The sequence below is a fragment of the Mustela lutreola genome, chromosome 15, assembly GCF_030435805.1.
Source record: "Mustela lutreola isolate mMusLut2 chromosome 15, mMusLut2.pri, whole genome shotgun sequence".
NCBI lineage: Eukaryota > Metazoa > Chordata > Mammalia > Carnivora > Mustelidae > Mustela > Mustela lutreola.
In genome coordinates this window covers 48,538,369-48,556,919 of record NC_081304.1, presented here as the reverse complement: position 1 = coordinate 48,556,919, position 18,551 = coordinate 48,538,369, and the positions used below count along the sequence as shown (strand labels likewise).

The 18,551-nt window shown below is 56.6% G+C and overlaps 1 protein-coding gene across 1 annotated transcript in view; it reads left to right on the top strand.

Annotated features, from left to right (window-relative positions):
* Positions 1–17,276, top strand: part of MYO15A (myosin XVA) — a 49,453-nt gene extending 32,177 nt beyond the window's left edge. Inside the window, exons 47-65 of the mRNA XM_059147891.1 lie at positions 677–818; positions 1,445–1,556; positions 1,635–1,709; positions 2,152–2,330; positions 2,948–3,063; positions 3,337–3,409; positions 3,669–3,741; positions 3,980–4,053; positions 4,302–4,384; positions 5,854–5,984; positions 6,994–7,088; positions 7,269–7,346; positions 7,665–7,761; positions 8,959–9,119; positions 9,514–9,647; positions 11,257–11,390; positions 11,700–11,833; positions 13,039–13,179; positions 15,979–17,276. Coding sequence (XP_059003874.1) covers positions 677–818; positions 1,445–1,556; positions 1,635–1,709; positions 2,152–2,330; positions 2,948–3,063; positions 3,337–3,409; positions 3,669–3,741; positions 3,980–4,053; positions 4,302–4,384; positions 5,854–5,984; positions 6,994–7,088; positions 7,269–7,346; positions 7,665–7,761; positions 8,959–9,119; positions 9,514–9,647; positions 11,257–11,390; positions 11,700–11,833; positions 13,039–13,179; positions 15,979–16,080 — 2,134 coding nt within the window. The 3' untranslated portion in view covers positions 16,081–17,276. The remainder of the gene's footprint in view (positions 1–676; positions 819–1,444; positions 1,557–1,634; positions 1,710–2,151; positions 2,331–2,947; positions 3,064–3,336; positions 3,410–3,668; positions 3,742–3,979; positions 4,054–4,301; positions 4,385–5,853; positions 5,985–6,993; positions 7,089–7,268; positions 7,347–7,664; positions 7,762–8,958; positions 9,120–9,513; positions 9,648–11,256; positions 11,391–11,699; positions 11,834–13,038; positions 13,180–15,978) is intronic.
* Positions 17,277–18,551: the final 1,275 nt, after the last annotated feature.

Below are 18,551 nucleotides of genomic sequence, written 5' to 3'. Positions count from 1 at the left end.
ATCACGGAGTCTGCGGACCCCTCCTCTGCCAGCAGCCCCTTTTGTCCTCTGTCACACAAGCCCAGAGACAGAGCCTCGCTCGCTGGTTGTGTGAAAGCTCCTTGCTTTGAAAGATGCAGAGAATTTGGTCAGTGGGTGAAAGAGAGGCGTTTCTGTGGGCAAGACCTAGAAGGCTGGATTAAGAAACAAACAAACAGGGGCACCTGAGTGGCTCAGTCAGTTAAGTGGATAAGCCTCTGCCTTCTGCTCAGGCCATGATCTCAGGATCCTGGGATAGAGCCCTGCATGGGGCTCTCTGCACAGCAGGAAACTTGTCTCTCCTTCTCCCTCTGCCACTAGACCCCCCAACTTGTGTGCACGTTCCCTCTCTCAAATAAAATCTTTTTAAAAAGAGAGAGAGAGAGAGAGAGAGAAAGAAAGAAACAGAGCAAGGCAAAGTGTAGTGAGGGCTGGAGTGTGAGTTCACAGGGGCTAAGAAATGAGCTGGAGCCACAGGCAGGATGGGGTGGGGAGGCTAGGCAGGCTCCCAGGTCCCGTGGTGGCAGGGGGCAGGGGGCTGGGGTGGGACTGGGCTTTGGAAACCATACAGGGCAGGAACAGAAGGACCAGGATGGGAAGGGAGGACGGCATCCTCCGGCCAAGGAGCCCTGCCTTCATGACTCTCCCCGTCCTCCAGCTTTGCGGATATCCTCTTTGTGACCATCCCCTCCCAGAACATGCTGGAGTTCAACCTGGCCAGTGAGAAGGTCATTCTCTTCTCAGCCCGAGCTCACCAGGTCAAGACCCTGGTGGACGACTTCATCCTGGAGCTGAAGAAGGTCAGGGTCCTCCTACAGATGCCCTTTCCTGAGGGGCCTGGGGGCAGAGAACAGGGCTCTTCTGCATCATGGACATGCCTGCTGCCCGGCCTGGGAGGCATGGGTGTGAGTGTGTGTGTGTGGGTATGTGTGCGTGCCCGTGTCCACAGACATCTGGCATCTTTCGGGCCTTTGCATAGGCCATGTCTGGGACACCTGTTCCCACTTTTGCCAGCTCCTTCAAAGCCTTTCCTAATGCCCTCATCACAGGTGTCACCCCAGCCCCACCCCGAGCCCCAGGGCAAGTACCCACCTCAGCCTCCGCAGCCTCCCTTCCTCCCCACCAGGCAGCCTCAGGCCCAGCAGCTGGCCTCAGTGGGGCAGCTTTGGGGGGGTGGGATGGGTAAGGCCTGTACACGTCCTGACGGCCACCCAGTGTCCCTCAGACTCTCAGCTCCAGCCCTTCACATTTGTAGGAACCCCTTTGACTCACACAGCATCCTTCACTCTTGCACCCACGGAATGTTCAGAATGTTGCCCAGGAATCAGGGAGGAATACCTGTGGGAGAGAGGAGCCAGGGCATGGCCCCAGGCTTCAGGGGGGGGTGGGGTGGGACCACAGCCCCTCTCCCGGGCCCTCCTCCCAGGGCTCGGACTATGTGGTCGCGGTGAGAAACTTCCTGCCCGAAGACCCAGCGCTGCTGGCCTTCCACAAGGGCGACATCATCCACCTGCAGCCCCTGGAGCCTCCCCGAACGGGTCAGAGATGCTGGGTACTGGAGGGGGAGGCCGGGCCAGGGGCCTCCTGGCCTGTGCTGACATCAGCTTGACCCCCAGGGTACAGTGCCGGCTGTGTTGTCCGCAAGAAGGTGGTGTACCTGGAGGAACTACGGCGCAGAGGCCCCGACTTTGGTGGATACCCCCAGATTTCTGCCCCCTCCCCGTCTAGCCTCCCTGGCTCCCAAACCTGGAAACCCTAACTGGCTTCATGAGCTGGCACTACACAGGCTCAGTGGGGTTTCTCCTGCCCCAGAGCGGTCCTCCTGGCAGCCCCCTAGCCCAGCCCTCTGTCTTCATGTCAGGCTGAGGGGTCTCTGCAAGTGTTAGTGTTCCCCTGTATGTGGCCTGGGTCTCTCTCTGCCTGAGGGTCTACAAGCACCATGTCTTCTCGTCCACCTCCACTGAGGGAATGTCTTCCCTGTCCCCGTGTCCGCATCTGCAGATAGGCTCCCGGTAGGGCTCCCTCACAGACCCTGGGCCAAGGGCAGGAAGGAGCTCGATTACCCCTTCAGGGGCCCCTTAATCCCAAGACAAGACCCTTCTGTTTGTCTCAGACCCCTTACCTGGCCCCTAGGCTGGAGGTTCGGGACCATCCACGGGCGTGTGGGCCGCTTCCCTTCGGAGCTGGTGCAGCCCGCGGCCGCCCCCGACTTCCTACAGTTGCCAGCTGAGCCAGGCAGGGGCCGGGCTGCAGCTGTGGCTGCTGCCGTGGCCTCCACAGCCGCTGCATGGGAGGTGGGCCGCAGGAGGGAGGTGAGACCTGCTGGGCTGGCCATGGGGCTGGAACGCAGGGATTGCTCAGCCTGATAGTGGAGGCAGAGGGGAGCAAGGTCAGCCAAGAGTGTGACCAGTTCCAGGATAGGAGAAACTGGTAGGGCTAGCCAGATGTGTGACCTAGGGGATGGGACCTGAGAGGGCTGGAGGTATGGCCAAATGGGGTTGGGGTGGTGGGGGTCAGCAAAAGGATTGTGATGAGGCCCCTGGAGCAGGACCAGCCTGGGGGCCAGTAGGGGTGGGGCCGGCAAATGAGGCGGGGTTGGGTGTGTGGAATGGAGCTAGCAAGGGGTGGGGTGAGGTAAAACTAAGGAGTGAAGGACAAGGTCAGCCACAACCAGGCAGCTGGGGAAGCTAACCCTGTACTCAGATGGGGGGCGTGGCCAGGTGCAGCAGGGGGTGAGGTCAGCTGGGCCTGTGGAAAGTGGGGCCAGGAGAAGGGCGCCAGGACTACTGAATGGGGGTGGGTTTCGATGGGTGGAGGTTAGGGGTAGCCTGAGAGGCTCAGGACAGAGTCAGCCTGGAGTTGGGTGTGGCAGCTATGAATGTGACCCCGTGTGGCAGGCCAGGACCTCTTAGCTCTGGCCCTCCTGCAGGGACCCCCGGTCAGGGCTGGCTGCCCTGATGGTGCGGAGGATGGCCCGACTCTCCCCCCGTACTCGATGCTTGAGTTTGCCCAGAAGTATTTCCGAGACCCTCAGAGGAAACCCCAGTGAGTGGTGGCCTCATCCTTTATCCCCACTCTGAGGAAGATCCTTCTGGGGCTTCTTACAGCCATCCACGTGGGGGCACCCACTTGTGATGGGGGGGGATGAGAAACCCCGCCAGATGTGAGGTCCGCCTGCAGCCTCTGCTTCTGGGAGCCTTCCTGCCTGGCCAACTGACGTGGGGTGGAGAACATTCTGGGTAGGAAGGGGATGTCGCCAGAGGCTCAGAGGCGATGCTAGTCAGCAGCGCCATCCCTGCAACCTATCTCCTGTTGCAGGGATGGCCTCAGGCTCAAATCCAAGGAAGGCCGGGAATCCAGAACCTTGGAAGACATGCTCTGCTTCACCAAGGTATCCAGCCCCAGGCCTGTTTCCCCATCTGTAAAATGGTGATGGCAAGATTCCCCCTTCCAGGCCCCTCGGGAAAACAGCCTTGTCCTCAGTGGGCCCCCTCCCAGCTCTCAGCACCCCAGCCACCTGATTCCTCCCAGGGGCAGGATCTGTCCCCATTGCAGAGCAAGCCTGGCACCTCTTCTGTGATGTGGACTCTTCCGTCATGAGACGGGAGGCACCCCCTGGCCCTGACACAGCTCCCTTCCTCCCCTTACAGACCCCGCTTCAGGAATCTCTTATCGAGCTCAGCGACAGCAGCCTCAACAAGATGGCCACTGACATGTTCCTAGGTGTGCGGGTGGGATGGAACCGTGGCCAGGCCCCCGGGACCAGCTGGGATCCAGCACCCCATGACCCTGCCTATCCCACCCCTCTGGTCTTGAGTCTTCCCCCTCCCCTCAACTCAGACTTGGGGCCCCATTAAGCCCCCAGCTGCCTCCTGGGGACGGACCCAACCTTGGGGTGCCATGGGGGTAGAGCAGGCAGCTAGGTGTCTGCTGGCCTCAGTGGGGCAAGTCTTTCTTATAGCTGTTATGAGGTTCATGGGCGATGCTCCACTGAAAGGCCAAAGTGAACTGGACGTGCTTTACACCCTCCTGAAGGTCAGTCCAGCAGACTTCGCCAGATGCTCCCTTTCCGGCTTGTGTGGCTCAGTTTCCCTGTCTGTTACCCAAAGTTGCAAGACTTTGGGCAGAGGGGAAGCCCAAAGAGGAGTGCATCCTGCAGGTGGGGAGGGGGCTGGGGAAAGGACACCAGGCCTTTCTCCAAGCACACACCCTGTTCTTTTGTGTCTGGGGTGTGGCATGGGCCCTGGCCTGGCCTTGCCATGTAATGGCCTGCCCGCCTTCAGCTGTGTGGGGACCATGAAGTCATGCGGGACGAATGTTACTGCCAAGTTGTGAAGCAGATCACGGACAACACCAGCACCAAGCCGTGAGTGAGCTGGGCCTTTCCCTCTGTCCCCTATTCCCACGCTGCGTCCTTGCTCCAGGAGTAACCAGTTTAGACTCTCACCCCCTACCCAGGTCTTCCCTCCTAATTCTCTTCCCCTCATCCTCTTCCTCACCCAATGGTTAGAGTACACATGTTTGGAATTGCTTGGTCTGAGGCAAGCTGCTGCTGCTCTCTCAGCCTCATTTTCCTCGTCTGTAAAATGGCATTGATCATGTGATAAATCCAGGATCTTGGTTGCAAGTGACAGAAACCCAGTTCAAGATGGTTTAACCAAAAGAGGATTGGACTGAAAAGCCCAAATATGGCTTCAGGCATGGCTGGATCCAGGTGTCATTGGGAACAGGCTTTCTCTACATTCTAGCCCTGCTGCTCTCCGTGTTGTTAGCGTTCTTTAGTAATATCTCCCATCCACTGGCAAGATACCAGTTCTGAGAAGACATTTGCCAGTCTAGTATTCTTAGGGAAAGCCAGATTGACCCAAGTTTTTAGCAAAAATTCCCAAATCTAGTCTTTTTGGCTTCAGTTAGTCCCATGCCCATCCCTGAACCAACCACAATGGCTGGAGGATATGGAGTTTTGACTGGCTAGAACTGGGTCAGATTTTTGTCCCTCAATCAGTCACTGGATCCAAAGGAAGGTTGAACTTTGATTGGCCAGACCAAGATCAACAAACCATCCCTAAACCAATCACTGTGGCCAGGCAGCTACAGTGTTCTAGTTCTAGGCCAGACCTGGCTCCCATGTCTGTCATCAAACCATTGTGAACTGGGGAGGAGTGGGTGCTTTCTTAAAGGAAGCCCAAGTGTTGGCCACAGGCCCCAGCTGGCCCCAGAAATGAAACCTTGCCTGCGGGGCAGTGGGAAGGTGAATGTGTCTTACATGGGACTGGCACAGAGCAAGTGGCCAGCATGGGACGCTCTTGCTATCACCAGATCTACCCTCCTGTCCCCATCTGGTCTACCTCCCCCACTGGCTCTCTACTCCACCCCCAGGACTTTTAGAAGCACTCAGCATATCCTCCTGCCCCTTCCCACCCCCTGGCCCTCCCTGCCATCCCTTGTGCCCAGCCCCAGCAGGTTCTTCTTGCCTTCCTTCAAGGCCCTCCACCCAGGAGCCTCCCCAGAGAGATTATACCCAGAGAATACTTGTGGGTTTTTTTATTTTGGTTTTTTTGTTTGTTTGTTTGTTTGTTTGTTTTGTGCATGTCTGGCTTATCCTGTCAAGGGCCTCATCTCCTTCTTTCCCTGTCTCCCACCTTGTCTTCCCAAGCACAATGTACTTTCTACATGGCTCTGGGGCCCCCGCCCTCTCTCCCTGGCTGGGGAGCACCGTCAGCCAACAAGCTGTCTGAGAGCCAGAGACATCCAGCCCCATCCCTGGAGTCTCCCAGCATGGCCCTCCAGGGCTGCGGCCAGCTGTGATGTGGTCCTGTATGCGTTTCCCCATAGGGACAGCTGCCAGCGAGGCTGGAGGTTACTATACATCGTGGCTGCCTACCACAGCTGCTCCACGGTCCTCCAGCCACACCTCGTTCGCTTCCTCCAGGACGTGAGCCGGACTCCAGGCCTGCCCTTCCAAGGTGAGGGGCCAGTGAGTGGCAACCCTGGGTAGTGAGCACACGGAAGGGATTTCTAGGTGGGCCAAGTGGCAGGAGCAAAGGCCTGGAGGTGGCACTGTGAGGCATGCGGGAAAAGGAAGGGGGTAGCGAGGGCCTGGAGTGCTGGGTAAGGCCCCACTTCTCTCTTGGCCATTGAGAATCCCCAAGAGTCTTGAGTGGGTCTGTGCAGGGGTGAGACCCAGCTGGTGGCAGGGTCTCAGCCTTTCCTCCCTTGGAGACTGGAGGAAAGGGGCTTGTCCTCAGCCTCACCCCTACCCTTGTTTCCAGAGCAACCCCTGGGTTCCCCTTAGGAAAAAGGTCATCAGGGACGCCTGGGTGGCTCAGTTGGTTGAGTGGCTGCCTTTGGCTCAGGTCATGATCCCAGCATCCTGGGATCAAGTCCCACATCAGGTTCCTTGTTCGGCAAGGAGCCTGCTTCTCTCTCTGCCTCTGCCTGCCACTCCATCTGTGCTCGCTTGCTCTCTCTCTGACAAATAAATTAAAAAAGAAAAAAAATATTTTAAAAAAAGTATTAAAAAAAAGAAAAGAAAAAGGTCATCATAGCAGTCATGAAGGAGATAGCAGACCTCTTTGTCCGCCCTCCGCCGAGTCCTCCTCTTTCATTCGGTTAACATTCCCAAAGAAACAAACTCTGGGTGAGGGAGGGGAGTTGGCAAGGGGGTCCCAACTGACAGGGGAACATACCCCCGGGGCAACAGTGGAGGTGAAGGCTGTTTCCAAGGCCCATAGGTAGCTGGGGGACTGTGGGCTAGACAAAAGGCTTTAACCACATGGGCCATGAGTTCGAATGCAGCTCTTGTCTTTGGGCAAATTCCTGCCCCTCTCCGGACTGTTTCCTCAGCTACCACCACGTTGGGGAGTAGATACCCTGTAGATTTTGGAAAGAAACCAGTAGGCTGGTGCTGGTGGCCGGAAGAGCCTCTTTCTTGCACTGCCTACCCTGGGCAAGGCCTTGACTCTGTCTCTGCAGGGATTGCCAAGGCATGTGAGCAGAATCTTCAGAAAACCTTGCGCTCTGGTGGCCGTGTGGAGCTCCCCAGCAGTATGGAGCTTCGGGCCATGTTGGTGAGTGTCAGGTGGGGTCAGGAGGAACAGGGGGGAAACAGGAGCCCAGCTCAGAGACGCTGTGGGCACTCAGCCCTCGCCAGTCCACAGCCCCTTGGCTTGGGCACTTTCGTGGCCGGGGACAATGGCTGGCCCACATCCCAGTACACGGCCTCTCTCGTCTCCTCCTCTCTATTCCAGGCGGGCCGCAGTTCCAAGAGGCAGCTCTTTCTTCTCCCTGGAGGCCTTGAACGCCACCTCAAAATCAAAACATGCACCGTACGTGAGGGAATGTTTCTGGCAGGCAGGGGCAGGAGGGTGGTGGTGGTGGGGTGCCCTAGGGTGCTGAGTCCCGCAGGGCAGGACTTACATCTCAAGGAAGCAGACTAAGTCTCCAAGAGGTAAAGGGTCATACTGCCGAGAAAGAATTTGAATTCCAGAAGCTGTGCTTCTTCCTGCATGAGGCCGTTTCTCAGAGGATCCTTCACGGCCCTGCAGAGGGCCTGAGGAACTCTGTACTTGGCCTTGCAGGGCCTGGGCCACTGGGAGGACAGGGGTCAGCTCAGCTGGTCTGGCTTCACCCTTCCCTCCCTCCAGGTGGCCCTGGATGTGGTGGAGGAGATCTGTGCCGAGATGGCTCTGACCCGCCCGGAGGCCTTCAGCGAGTACGTCATCTTTGTCGTCACCAACCGAGGTGAGGGGCCAGGGGGACTGGGGACGCTGGGCCCAGCCCTTAAGTCCCAGGTCAGATGCCACTTCTTCTGGGTAGTCCGGGCTGCAATGCCTAAGAACTCTTCTGTGCGCCGAGCACCCCAGCTCTGGATGTTGGTTTTGCCTACCAGACTGGAAGTTCATGGAGGACAGTGGCCTGCTTGGCGGGAGCCCATGGGCCCTGCCTTCAAGGAGCTCACATCCTGGGACGTTTCCTTGAGTGGACCCTGGCTTCTGGAGCCCGCCACATATGCATTGCTTCCTGTCTCTCAGGCAGTAGCAGCGGTCTCCCCCAGCCCTTTTCACACGGCCCAAAGCCCCTTCTGTCTGCTGCCCACTCTGGACTGTGGTCTTACCTCCCGCCACCCTGGGCTTGGTGCCAGCCTCCTGCCCCTAACACTTGTGGCTGCCGGGTGGGTTCTGAACTGTGTGTCCTCGGCCCTGTCCGCCTGAGTCCAGCTAACACAGGGGGCAGGGGATGGTGGTAACAAAATCGTCCTCATAACAGAAATGTATGGACCAGATACGGTGTTCCAGGCACAGTTCAAAGCATTTTAATTATAAAAACTCCTGGAGGGGGTCCATTGTTCAGTGGAGGTTAAGGGGTTTCCTGAAGGTCACACCATGGAGATTTGAACCTGGGCACTCTAGCCTCAAGAGTCTGGACTTTATCATCACGCCATACCTCCTCTTTGGTAAAATGTTACTGAAGACCTGGGATGGGCAGCAGAAAAGTCCATGTGAGAAGGAAGAGCTTAACGCTCCCTCAAAGACTCAGAGCTCCCCCCCACATTGCCAGGCCCCCATCTTCCCCACCCCCTACCCATTCCAGGAGCCATTCCAGGCAAGGGGGTCTCCCCTGAAGGAGTTCTGTAGGAAGGCATTCATGGGTCTCAAGCCCTGGGGCCTGTGGTACTTCTCCGAGTCCCCAGCCTCCTCCGGAAAGGGGCTGGGGTTCCTTGAGGCATGACCCGAGGCACTTTCCGAGACCTAGGTGGGCTATAGCTTGGAAGCTTGGATTGGAATTATTCCCACCTCTGCTGATCAGCATTCCACAGGCACGGGGCACTGTGTTCCATACACATGCTCCCCTTCAGGGAGGACCCCATGTCCTGGAGCAGGGAGGGGCCCTGCCCGGGCTCTGCATGTCTGCTCTGCAGCTGCCCCCGTCTCTCCACAGGCCAGCACGTGTGTCCACTCAGCCGCAGTGCGTACATCCTAGATGTGGCTTCAGAGATGGAGCCGGTGGATGGGGGCTACATGCTGTGGTTCCGGCGTGTGCTCTGGGATCAGCCCCTCAAGTTTGAGAATGAGCTCTTTGTGACCATGCACTACAACCAGGTCAGCACATGGGCTCTGGAATCTTCTACGCTTGCCTATGTGAAGTTGGACTCCACAGCCTTGGCACCTGAGACCTTCCCGGCTATAGTGACTCTGGTGCAGACTCTGTTTTCAGAAACCCCGGCCAGTTCCCAAATGCCGCAATGCGGATGTCCAGGACACTCTTCTCCCGCCACTGTGGGGACTCCCATGTGGGCTTCTGGGCTATGGCCCTCCCCACTCACCTTCTTGTACGTCTCATCATTCCCCAGAGCCCAGAAGGGTAGCCGGTCCCCCCCAGCCCAGAAGCAAGCGGGACTGGATTTATTGCAATCGCATGTGTTCACGTGTTCCTCTGAGGAACAGGTGAGTGCAGGGTGACCTACAGCCCCTCATTGGAATTCTCAACCTGCAGGTCCTGCCCGACTACCAGAAGGGCCTCTTCAGCAGCGTGCCAGCCGGCCAGCCCAGCGAGCAACAGCTGCAGCAGGTGTCCAAGCTGGCCTTGCTACAGCACCGGGCCAAGGGCCACTCCCACCTGCCCAGCGTGTAAGCACCTGCCACCTGTCAGCCCCCCACCTCACCACCACCAAGCTGGCCCTCCCAGGTCCCAGCGCTCTGCTCCTGCACCACTGTCTGCCAAGCTGGCTGGGAAGTGGAGAGCGGTTCTGGCCCTGGGGCAGAAACATTCACTGCGGTACTGCAACCCCAACCCCCCATGATAGGAGATCCCTTAAATAAATCCTGGGTGTCAGGCAGCCTTTAAACTGAGTTCCCCAAAGAGGCGATACATTGGTCATCCTAAGACTTTCGGCCTCAGAACATTTTTACTCTCTTAAACATAGGACCCCAAGGAGCTTTTGTTTATGTGGGTCATACTTACTGTACTGGAAACTGAAATTGAGAACCGCCTTAAAATATGTATGGTTTGAAAAATAAGGATAATGTATTACACATTAATATAAATAACCATATAATAATTGTAGTTCTAAAAACATGTGAGAAGCATTTGTAACTCAAGCAGTAGAAATTAACGTTACGTGCTAATGCAAACAACTTCTAAAAACCAACTGTGCTTCCCCAAAAAGATCTAGTGAGGAGAGTAGCACTGGTTTACATTTTGCACATCTCCTTACCAACTGGCGTAATGGAACACAGCTGGGTTCTCAGGTGTGCTTCTGTGGGTGGGTGAACTGGGACCTCACAGGTCATGGGGTCTCCGGCAAGTTCCACTTGTAAAAGAACCCAAGGGGGAAAAGTCCAACTAACATCTTAGCTCTTCAGATATTATCAGGGAAATGGCTTTGACCTCCTAGGCCCTCAGCCACACCCTGAGAAGCCGTGGTATGAATAATAATAAGATAACATAGGTATGCTCTATGTATTTCCAGGAACTCATAATAAGGTAAGATCTCCGAATATAAGGCTCTTTTTATGTTCTAATTTTAAGAAAAAAGGAAGGATGGACAGCTATAATCCCAATATTGGGCGAAAATAAATCACTGAGTTTTACTTTTTGGAAGGTACTTAACATCTCAGCTAATCTTTATTTTCCCCCTTACAAACAAGGAAACTAAGGCCCACAGAGGTTACAGGGCTTACCGAAGCTTACCCAGCTAATAGGTGGGAGAACCAGGATCCAAACAGAAGGGACAGAAGTGTAGGGTCTGTTGGCGCAACGGGTTCAGCCTGGAGCCCCACACTTCTCTGCTCCATGCTCTGACCCACTGCTGGTGGTCGCTTTGCTCCCTGCCCCCATATTTCCCCCACCCTAGTGCATCTCACCCTCATGGCCTGGGCTTCCCCTTGGGGAGCGGGGCTACAAAGGACTAACCCACCTTGGGTTCAAGTCTCAGCCCCACAGTTCACTCAGTCACCGTGTCACCCGGGGCCAGTCAGGGAACTTCTCAGAGCCTCCATCCCTGCTTCCTCATGCAGGGACCCTACTGGTAGCGGCCACGGTCATGGAGTGCCTGCCGTGGACCGGGGCACCGAGTGAGCCCATTGGACAGGCAGCACTGAGCCGTCTAGGGAAGTGCAAAGATCATATCCCTTTGGCCTAACACCTGCCTGGCAGCAAGGATGGCGGAGACTGCATGCAGGGCGTGAGGAGCCTATGATGCCGGGTGCTCAGGACCATCCTTCCTTCCACACACAGGCGAGAGATTCAGGACTACATCCCAGCCCAGCTCTACCGCTCCCTGGCCGGCTCTGCCTGGCTCGGCCTGCTGGGCCAGCACCGACAGCAGACACAGGCGCTCAGCCCCCACCAGGCCCGGGCCCAGTTTCTGGGTAAAAGTCTGCAGCTGGGGTGTATAAGCGAAGGGCACCCCACTACGGAAGGGGTTCTAGAGGCAGGGGAGGGAGGCACCTTTTTCTTTGCACAAAGGCATTTTCAGTGTTAGCAGAGCTGAGCAGCTGCCTGGAGAAAACACCTTTCCAAGAAGTTCACCAAGACACCACTGAGGCTCTGGGTGGCTGTGGGCAGATGCAGGGGGGCTGGAGAGGAGGAGGAGCTTGGGGTGAGGACACAGATGCTGGACACAGCGGAGGGAGGACACAGGCAGCAGGCTGACCGACCACCCCCTCTCCCCTCCCTAGGTCTCATCAGCGCCCTACCCATGTTCGGCTCCTCCTTCTTCTTCGTCCAGAGCTGCAGCAATGCCACGGTGCCAGCCCCCTGCATCCTCGCTGTCAACCAGAATGGCCTCAACTTCCTCAGCACTGAGACCCACGTGAGTGGCCTGAGCCTGGCACCTACCCCCTGTCCTCCGAGCGTACTCCCTGGGGTGGGGGACACTGAGCTGGGCAGCGGTGGAAGCCAGCCCCAACACACCGCAGGCCCGCTCTGAGCCTCATGTGCCCATCCGGAACATGGGTATGATAGCAGAACCCAGCCCTCGGGCTGTCCTGAATGTTAGCATGGTGGGCGCTCACATCTAGCACATGGGTCTGCTCCGCCTGCCTGAGCAGCCACAGACTCTGATTTCTCGAGGGTCTGGAGGCCCCAAGCCAGAGAGCAAGGACCTGGTGGGGTTCGTTTCCCCTGAGGCCTCTCTCCTTGGCCTGTATAGATGGCCGCCGGCTCCCTGGGTCCTCACATGGACTTTCCTCAGAGCGCACATCCTTGGTGTCTTCCTCACATCCAAGTTCTCTCTTCTCCTAAGGACTCGGGATGGATTTGAACTACGCCCACCCACCCCGATGGTCTCATTTCAACTTAGTTCCCTCTTTCAAGGCCTTGTCTCCAAATATAGTCGCAGTCTGAGGGACGGGGCTTTAGGACTTTATTGGAGGTGATCTAGGAGATGCTGGAATGAGGAAGTGAGACCAGGAAGGGACAGGCTCACGCACCTTGGGAACACACCTTCTGGAAGGTTGTGTGAGCAGCCAGTGGGAACTGGCGCTCAGTGGGGAGGGGGAGGGGGTGGGGCTTGAGACAGTCTGGGACACACCCCTGGCAGGATGTTCTGGGGGTGAGGGAGCTGGGGTGTCTAGGCACCTTGTCACCCCCTGTCACTAATCATGGCATTAACTCCCATTGCCCTGGCTTTCTATGCATGGGCACAGGGTTTGCTTCTGGGGGCGGAAAGAAAGCTCCAGGCAGAGAGGGGCCGACTTAAGAGGCAGCTTGGGTGGGAAGGTCAGGGCACCGCTGGTTTCTACCGCACTCTGGGATCCCAAGCATTCAGAACAGAGCCCAGCACCATGGAGATGGGTGCGTCCTATTTGTAGGATCAGTTTCACAGGGGAGGAAACCGAAGTCCAGAGAGGTAAAGTGACTTGCTTCATGTCACACAGCAAGTTGCTGGGGAACTGGCACTCCTGCTCCGGGGGTTGGTGGGGGGTCCTGCCTCCTGCTGATCTGATCTGCAGGGGAGAGGTAAGGGTGGGTGAGACTGTCCCACCCACTGGCCTGTCTCCTCCCCTCTCCCTCCAGGAGCTGATGGTGAAGTTCCCCCTGAAAGAGATCCAGTCAACTCGAACCCAGAGACCCACAGCCAGCTCCAGCTACCCATATGTGGAGATCGCGCTGGGGGATGTGGCCACCCAGCGTACCATGCAGCTGCAGCTAGAGCAGGTGGGCCCAACCCTGGCCCCAGGCCTCAGCCTCCAACCCAGCCCCTCCCTCATTAGTTATACCCACCAGGACCTCTGCCAGGCCTGCCTCCATGGTAGGTCAGGTCCTGGCCATACCCGCCCCAGGATCATCCAGCCAGGTGCTGGGGACAGAGCTGACCCAGCTAACCCAACTGAGCACAGAACTGTGGGTCATTAGGGTAGTCTGGCAATTAAGCATCTTAGTGGTGGGCTCATGGGAAAGGGCCAGGTTATTTTTAGAAGATTGAAGAGTTTGATGGGGAACTTGGGAGACACAGCTGTCCTAGGGGAGGTCTTAAAAGCCCTTAAATGTCAAGATAAGACTCTGGGGCATTCCGAGGGCACTAGGGAGCCACAGAAGGTTGGTGAGAGGGCAGGGACACAGGAAGTCTGAGGAAGCTCACCTGGACTGAGGCTTGGAAGATGGATGATGAGGTCTGGGGTTGAGGGTGGAAAGGGTGTGTTCCCATGTGACAGAGGGAAACTGAGGTCCACCTGTCCTGTACCTTCCCATATCTGGAGCAACTTGGCTGCTTCTTAAAAGGCATGGCTGATCTCTAGACTCTTTTCAAAGTCTCACATCCCTGGGGAGAGAAGATTGAGGCCCAGGGAAGGTCTGGGACCTGAGCTAGGACATGCATGTCTGCGCCTGCCAGCCTTCCACACCCCCTCAAGATCTGGGCCCATGACCAGCCCCCACACCGGGGCCTCCCTTGGAGGGACTGACCTCCCAGTGCAAGACGGAGGGACTCCCGTCGCCCTGGCCCTGCCTCTGAGGGACACAACAGAGCCCTCCATGTACCCCTTGCAGAGCCTGGAACTCAGGACCAAGCCCCCTGGTCTGCTTCCCACCACACTCCAGTCCCGCTCCTGCCAAGCTCACCCCCAGTCTTGGCCTTCCTTTCTGGCCTGGCCTGCTTCCCAGAACCTTCCTTTCTGAGCTCACACCACAGCAAACTTACCTTCCATATCTTCCTGGGCTCCTTTTCTGCTGCCCCCTCTTCTGGAGGATGTCTAAGTATGGCTGAGTCTGAACCCCTCGCCCCTTCTGGCCCTGAGGCCTCCATCAGTGCTGTGACAGCCCCCATATTTCTGGCTCCTGCCCTCACCCCTCATCTCCCTGGATACCAACAGTACTTACCTCAGAACCCTCACAGGCACTTGGGTCCTAACCCAGGGGCCCTTTCCATCCCTCTTGCCTCCTCTCTCTATCTTTCTGGCCTCTGCTCTCACCCCCCTCCCCTCTGCGCACAGCCCTGGCCTCTTCCAGCACCCTGATGCCAAGCTTGCCCTTGCCTCTCTGCCCCAAACCCTTTGCACTCACTGTCCCGTCTACCTGCAGTGCTCTTCCCTGGTTCATTCCTTCTCTCTATTTGGGTGGCAGCACAAGCATCACCTCTTTCCAGAAGCTTTCCCTGACTCTCCTCCCGGATGTATTACTGTCTTCACCTGGGCAGACCTCCCTATGGCATGTAGATCTGTCACTTGTTTAAATATTGTCTGTCTCCCCAACCAGAACACCAGCCCCCAGAGGCCCGAGCTGTGTCTATTTTGTCCACATTGGGTCCATAGCACAGCCCCTGGCATGTAGTGGATGCTCACTAAGTGGTTGGTACCATGGATGGTTGGATGGGGCCTTTTTGGCTTTTCCACTTCCTTGCAGACCTCCAACCCTTTTATGCTGCTGCCTCTGCCTCTGGCATATTTGACTGAGGGGTGGGGCGCGTTCGTTCAGCACATAACCACGGAACGTCTCTATGTAGCAGGCTCTGCACTGGCTACAGGGATCCCCTCAGCCCTTACCCCCACCGAGCCCGGAGTCAAAGAATCTTTCCAGGAGACCCCATGATCAGTGCTAAGGACGATGTAGTTGAGCTATCTGGGATGTAATTAGCGAGGGCTTCCAAGAGGAGGTGATACTGAGTATGGTGGCAGTGCAGCCAATAGACCTAGGTCCCTGCCTCGCCCACCTCTGACAGGCTGCTTGAGGAAATCTCAAGGCACCCCCACTTCTTACTGAGCTTCAGTTTCCACATCTGTCAAGTGGGGCCACGGCTCCATGGAGGCCTCGCATGTGGCACGTGGGTGGGAGGGCTGGCTAGGGCATCGGCTGGCATGGTGTGGACCAGAAGGGGTATGGTGCAGGAAGCTTTGAGAATGGTGCCTGGCACACCGTCCCGTTCAGTCAGCATCCTTTCTCTACCTCTGTCAGAGCAGCTCCCGTGGCCCCTTGGAGATCCCTGTGGGGCTACCACCACTGCCTGCGGTCTGAGAACCATGCTCAGGTGGATTTTCCACACTTTCTGCCGCCTCTCCTCCCCACCCCATCTGGGAGCCCTGAGGCTGGCCCATGGCTTATTCTCGGCCCTGGGTGCCAGGTGGTAACCATGGCAACACATCACTAGACGCTGACCATTCATCTACTACACTAATATTTTTTCCTTGCAAAGAGTTTACATGTAACAAAACGTCACAGAATTCACGTGCCCATCCGGAACATGGGATTCTCCCTGCAGCCCTGTGAGGCAGGCCCTGGGAAACTGAGACCCTAGTGATGAGGCCGCTGAGACTCTGAGAGGTGAAGTCACCAGCCCTAGGTCATACGCGTCAGGTGCAGCAAAGCTGGAAGATGCACTAGGTCTTCTGCTTACTGACTCCTTTCAGCCTAGAGGTGGGGACAAGGGTGGGACCTGCCAGTACTCTCCCAACCACACCTCACCCCAAGGTGAGAGCTGGGGAAGTGTTGCTGGGTGCGGGACTCTCACCATCTCTCCTGCAGGGTCTGGAGCTGTGTCGGGTGGTGGCTGTGCACGTGGAGAACCTGCTCAGTGCCCGGGAGAAGCGGCTCACGCTGCCCCCCAGTGAGATTACGCTGCTTTGATCCAGCCCCCAGCCCTCCTGCTGCCCTTTACCAGAAGGCTTGCTGTGTGGCCCCAGGGGACTTACTGGGCCTCTGTGGGCCAGTGACCCCTGGAAGGGGCCAGACCCTTGATGCGGAGACCAAGATTGGGTAGGACAAATGACCTAAGTCCCTGGGAACACAAGAAGACAGATCCACAACTGGGATGGAATTGCAGTGTGCAAACTTGGGTCAGATAACAGGAAGAACTTCCAAAGGCTGGCCCATGGGGACTGGAGTCACATACCCCATATGGGCCTGGCCCTGACTCACACCCATGGCAGAGAAGCCCCACACCAATGGCCTAGTCAAACTGGACTGTGAATTTGGTTTACCGCAGGTCTGACTTTTTAAAAAAGATTTTATTTATTTGACAGACAGAGATCACAAGTAGGCAGAGAGCCAGGCAGAGAGAGAGGAAGGGAAGCAGGTTCCCTGCTCAGCAGAGAGTCCGATGAGGGGCTCGATCCCAGGACCCTGGGATCATGACCTGAGCCAAGCGCAGAGGCTTAACCCACTAAGCCACTCAGGTGCACCAGGTCTGATGTTCAAGTCTGCCCCAGCCCCACATCTCAGCCCCTCACGTGTCCTCCTTGAGTGCTCCATGCACTGCTGGTCAGCTGGGATTTGGGACCCTTGGTCATGTCTGTGCACATAAAAGATGTGCCTGGCAGCCATTCCTCCCCCCCGCCCCCATGCAGTTGCTGAGTAGCTGGAAAAGCGGTGTAAGGGAGGAGGCAGGAACTGGAGGCCCAGCTGGGCCCCTGACTCACTGCCCGTGATTACAGCTTCTAGCAGAGACCTGTCCCTACTTCTCCCTGCAGACCCCTGTCCCCCAACTCCACACTCATTAGGTGGCCTCGACCCCAGGGCCCCATTGCTGAATGGCTTACACAAGGTTTGAGGGGTATAGTGGTGGGAGAGAGAAGTTTCACATCAGAGTCTGGGGAGGAAGAAGTCTGGGAAAGGCTTCCTTAGAGAAGGGAACATTGGTGTTGGGTTTTGAAGGATGGGTAGATGTTTGCTAGGAATAGATGGAAGGAAAGTGAATGAACGTTCCAAATAGACAAAACAGTGTTCGTTCCCTACTGTTATCCCCCCAGAGCCTAGGACAATGCCTATCACAGAGTGGGCACTTAAGCGTTTGTTACACGGATAAAAGAATAAATAAATGTTGATGGAAAATGTTGGTGTTTTGGGGAACTTGGGGAGGACAGAAGCACTAGGCTTGCGAGAAGAAGGCTGGATAGCTATGTGAGGGCTGGAGCCATGGTGCCCCGAGGACCAATGTATTTACTCATTTGGTACCTATTAAGCACCTGCTGTGTACTTGGCAAATGCCAAGCCCTGGGACTTGCTCACAGTGAAATGGCTATAAACCATGACAAGGTCTGTGAGTGGGACTTAGGCAGGTGAGGAGGGGAGGGAACAGCATGTGGACATTACTCATGGAAGACTTGAGACCGAAGAGGCCAGCGTGGGTGGATGGAGCCAGGCTTGCAGGCTACGCTAAGGATTTAGGATTTCATCCGAAGAGTGATGAGGAGCCTTCAAGGTTTTTCAGTGGGAGAGGGGGTAATCTGCTCAGATCAGACTTTGAAGTGGTCATTTGGACCACAGAGCAGAGAGAACGTAGGGGCCAGGGAGACCAAAGTGGGGGCTGCTGTTGTGTCAGCCAGGGAACTCTGTGGTGTGGACACTGGTGGTGGTGACAGGTGGGGAGAAGTTGGCATCTCAAGGAGATCAGTCAGGCTGTCCTGAGACAGAGAAGGTCAAGGAAGAGCCCTTCATACGCCATGGGGCTGTCCTACTTGTAGCACTGTCGGGCTGGCTTTCCCCAAAGCCAGTCCAGCACATGTAGCTGACTTGGGAGGTGAGGGAAGTGGAAAGGGGCCAGAAAGAGTGCGTTATCCATCAGGCTACCCCTGCTGCAATTACTCTGCCCAGGTGAGAGGTGAGAGGCCTTCTGGGTTTCAGAATCCAGGTGGGCCATGTGAACATGGCCCCTTGGAAGTGGCTCCTTGAGGTTGAGCAGCCCGGCTAATGCGCATGGAACCGAGAGGAGCCTTCTAGCCCACCCCTGGCTGGGGTGCAGATCTGAGCTGGAAAGGTGACTGAAGGCTAAGTTTTGGGGGTAGTTTGCTATACATAGCATTGGATAACACCAGAGCTTTGGGGATTTCAGGACCTACCAATTCAAGCCCTTGTAAAAGGAGGTCACAATCCCTACAAGGCAGAGAGGAGAGTCAGGGGTGACAGGAGAGTCAGACCCTGCTGTGTCCCTCAGGCACTGTAGGGGTATGACACTGGGTCCTTCTACCTAGACCAGGCCCTAGAAAGGAACTCCAGGTAAGTGTGGGGAGATCCAGAGCAGAAGGGACCAAGCCTTAGGGTCCCCGGTTGAGCGTGTGGTGAGAACCATACAGTAGATAGGTCTAGGTGGCCCGGGAACC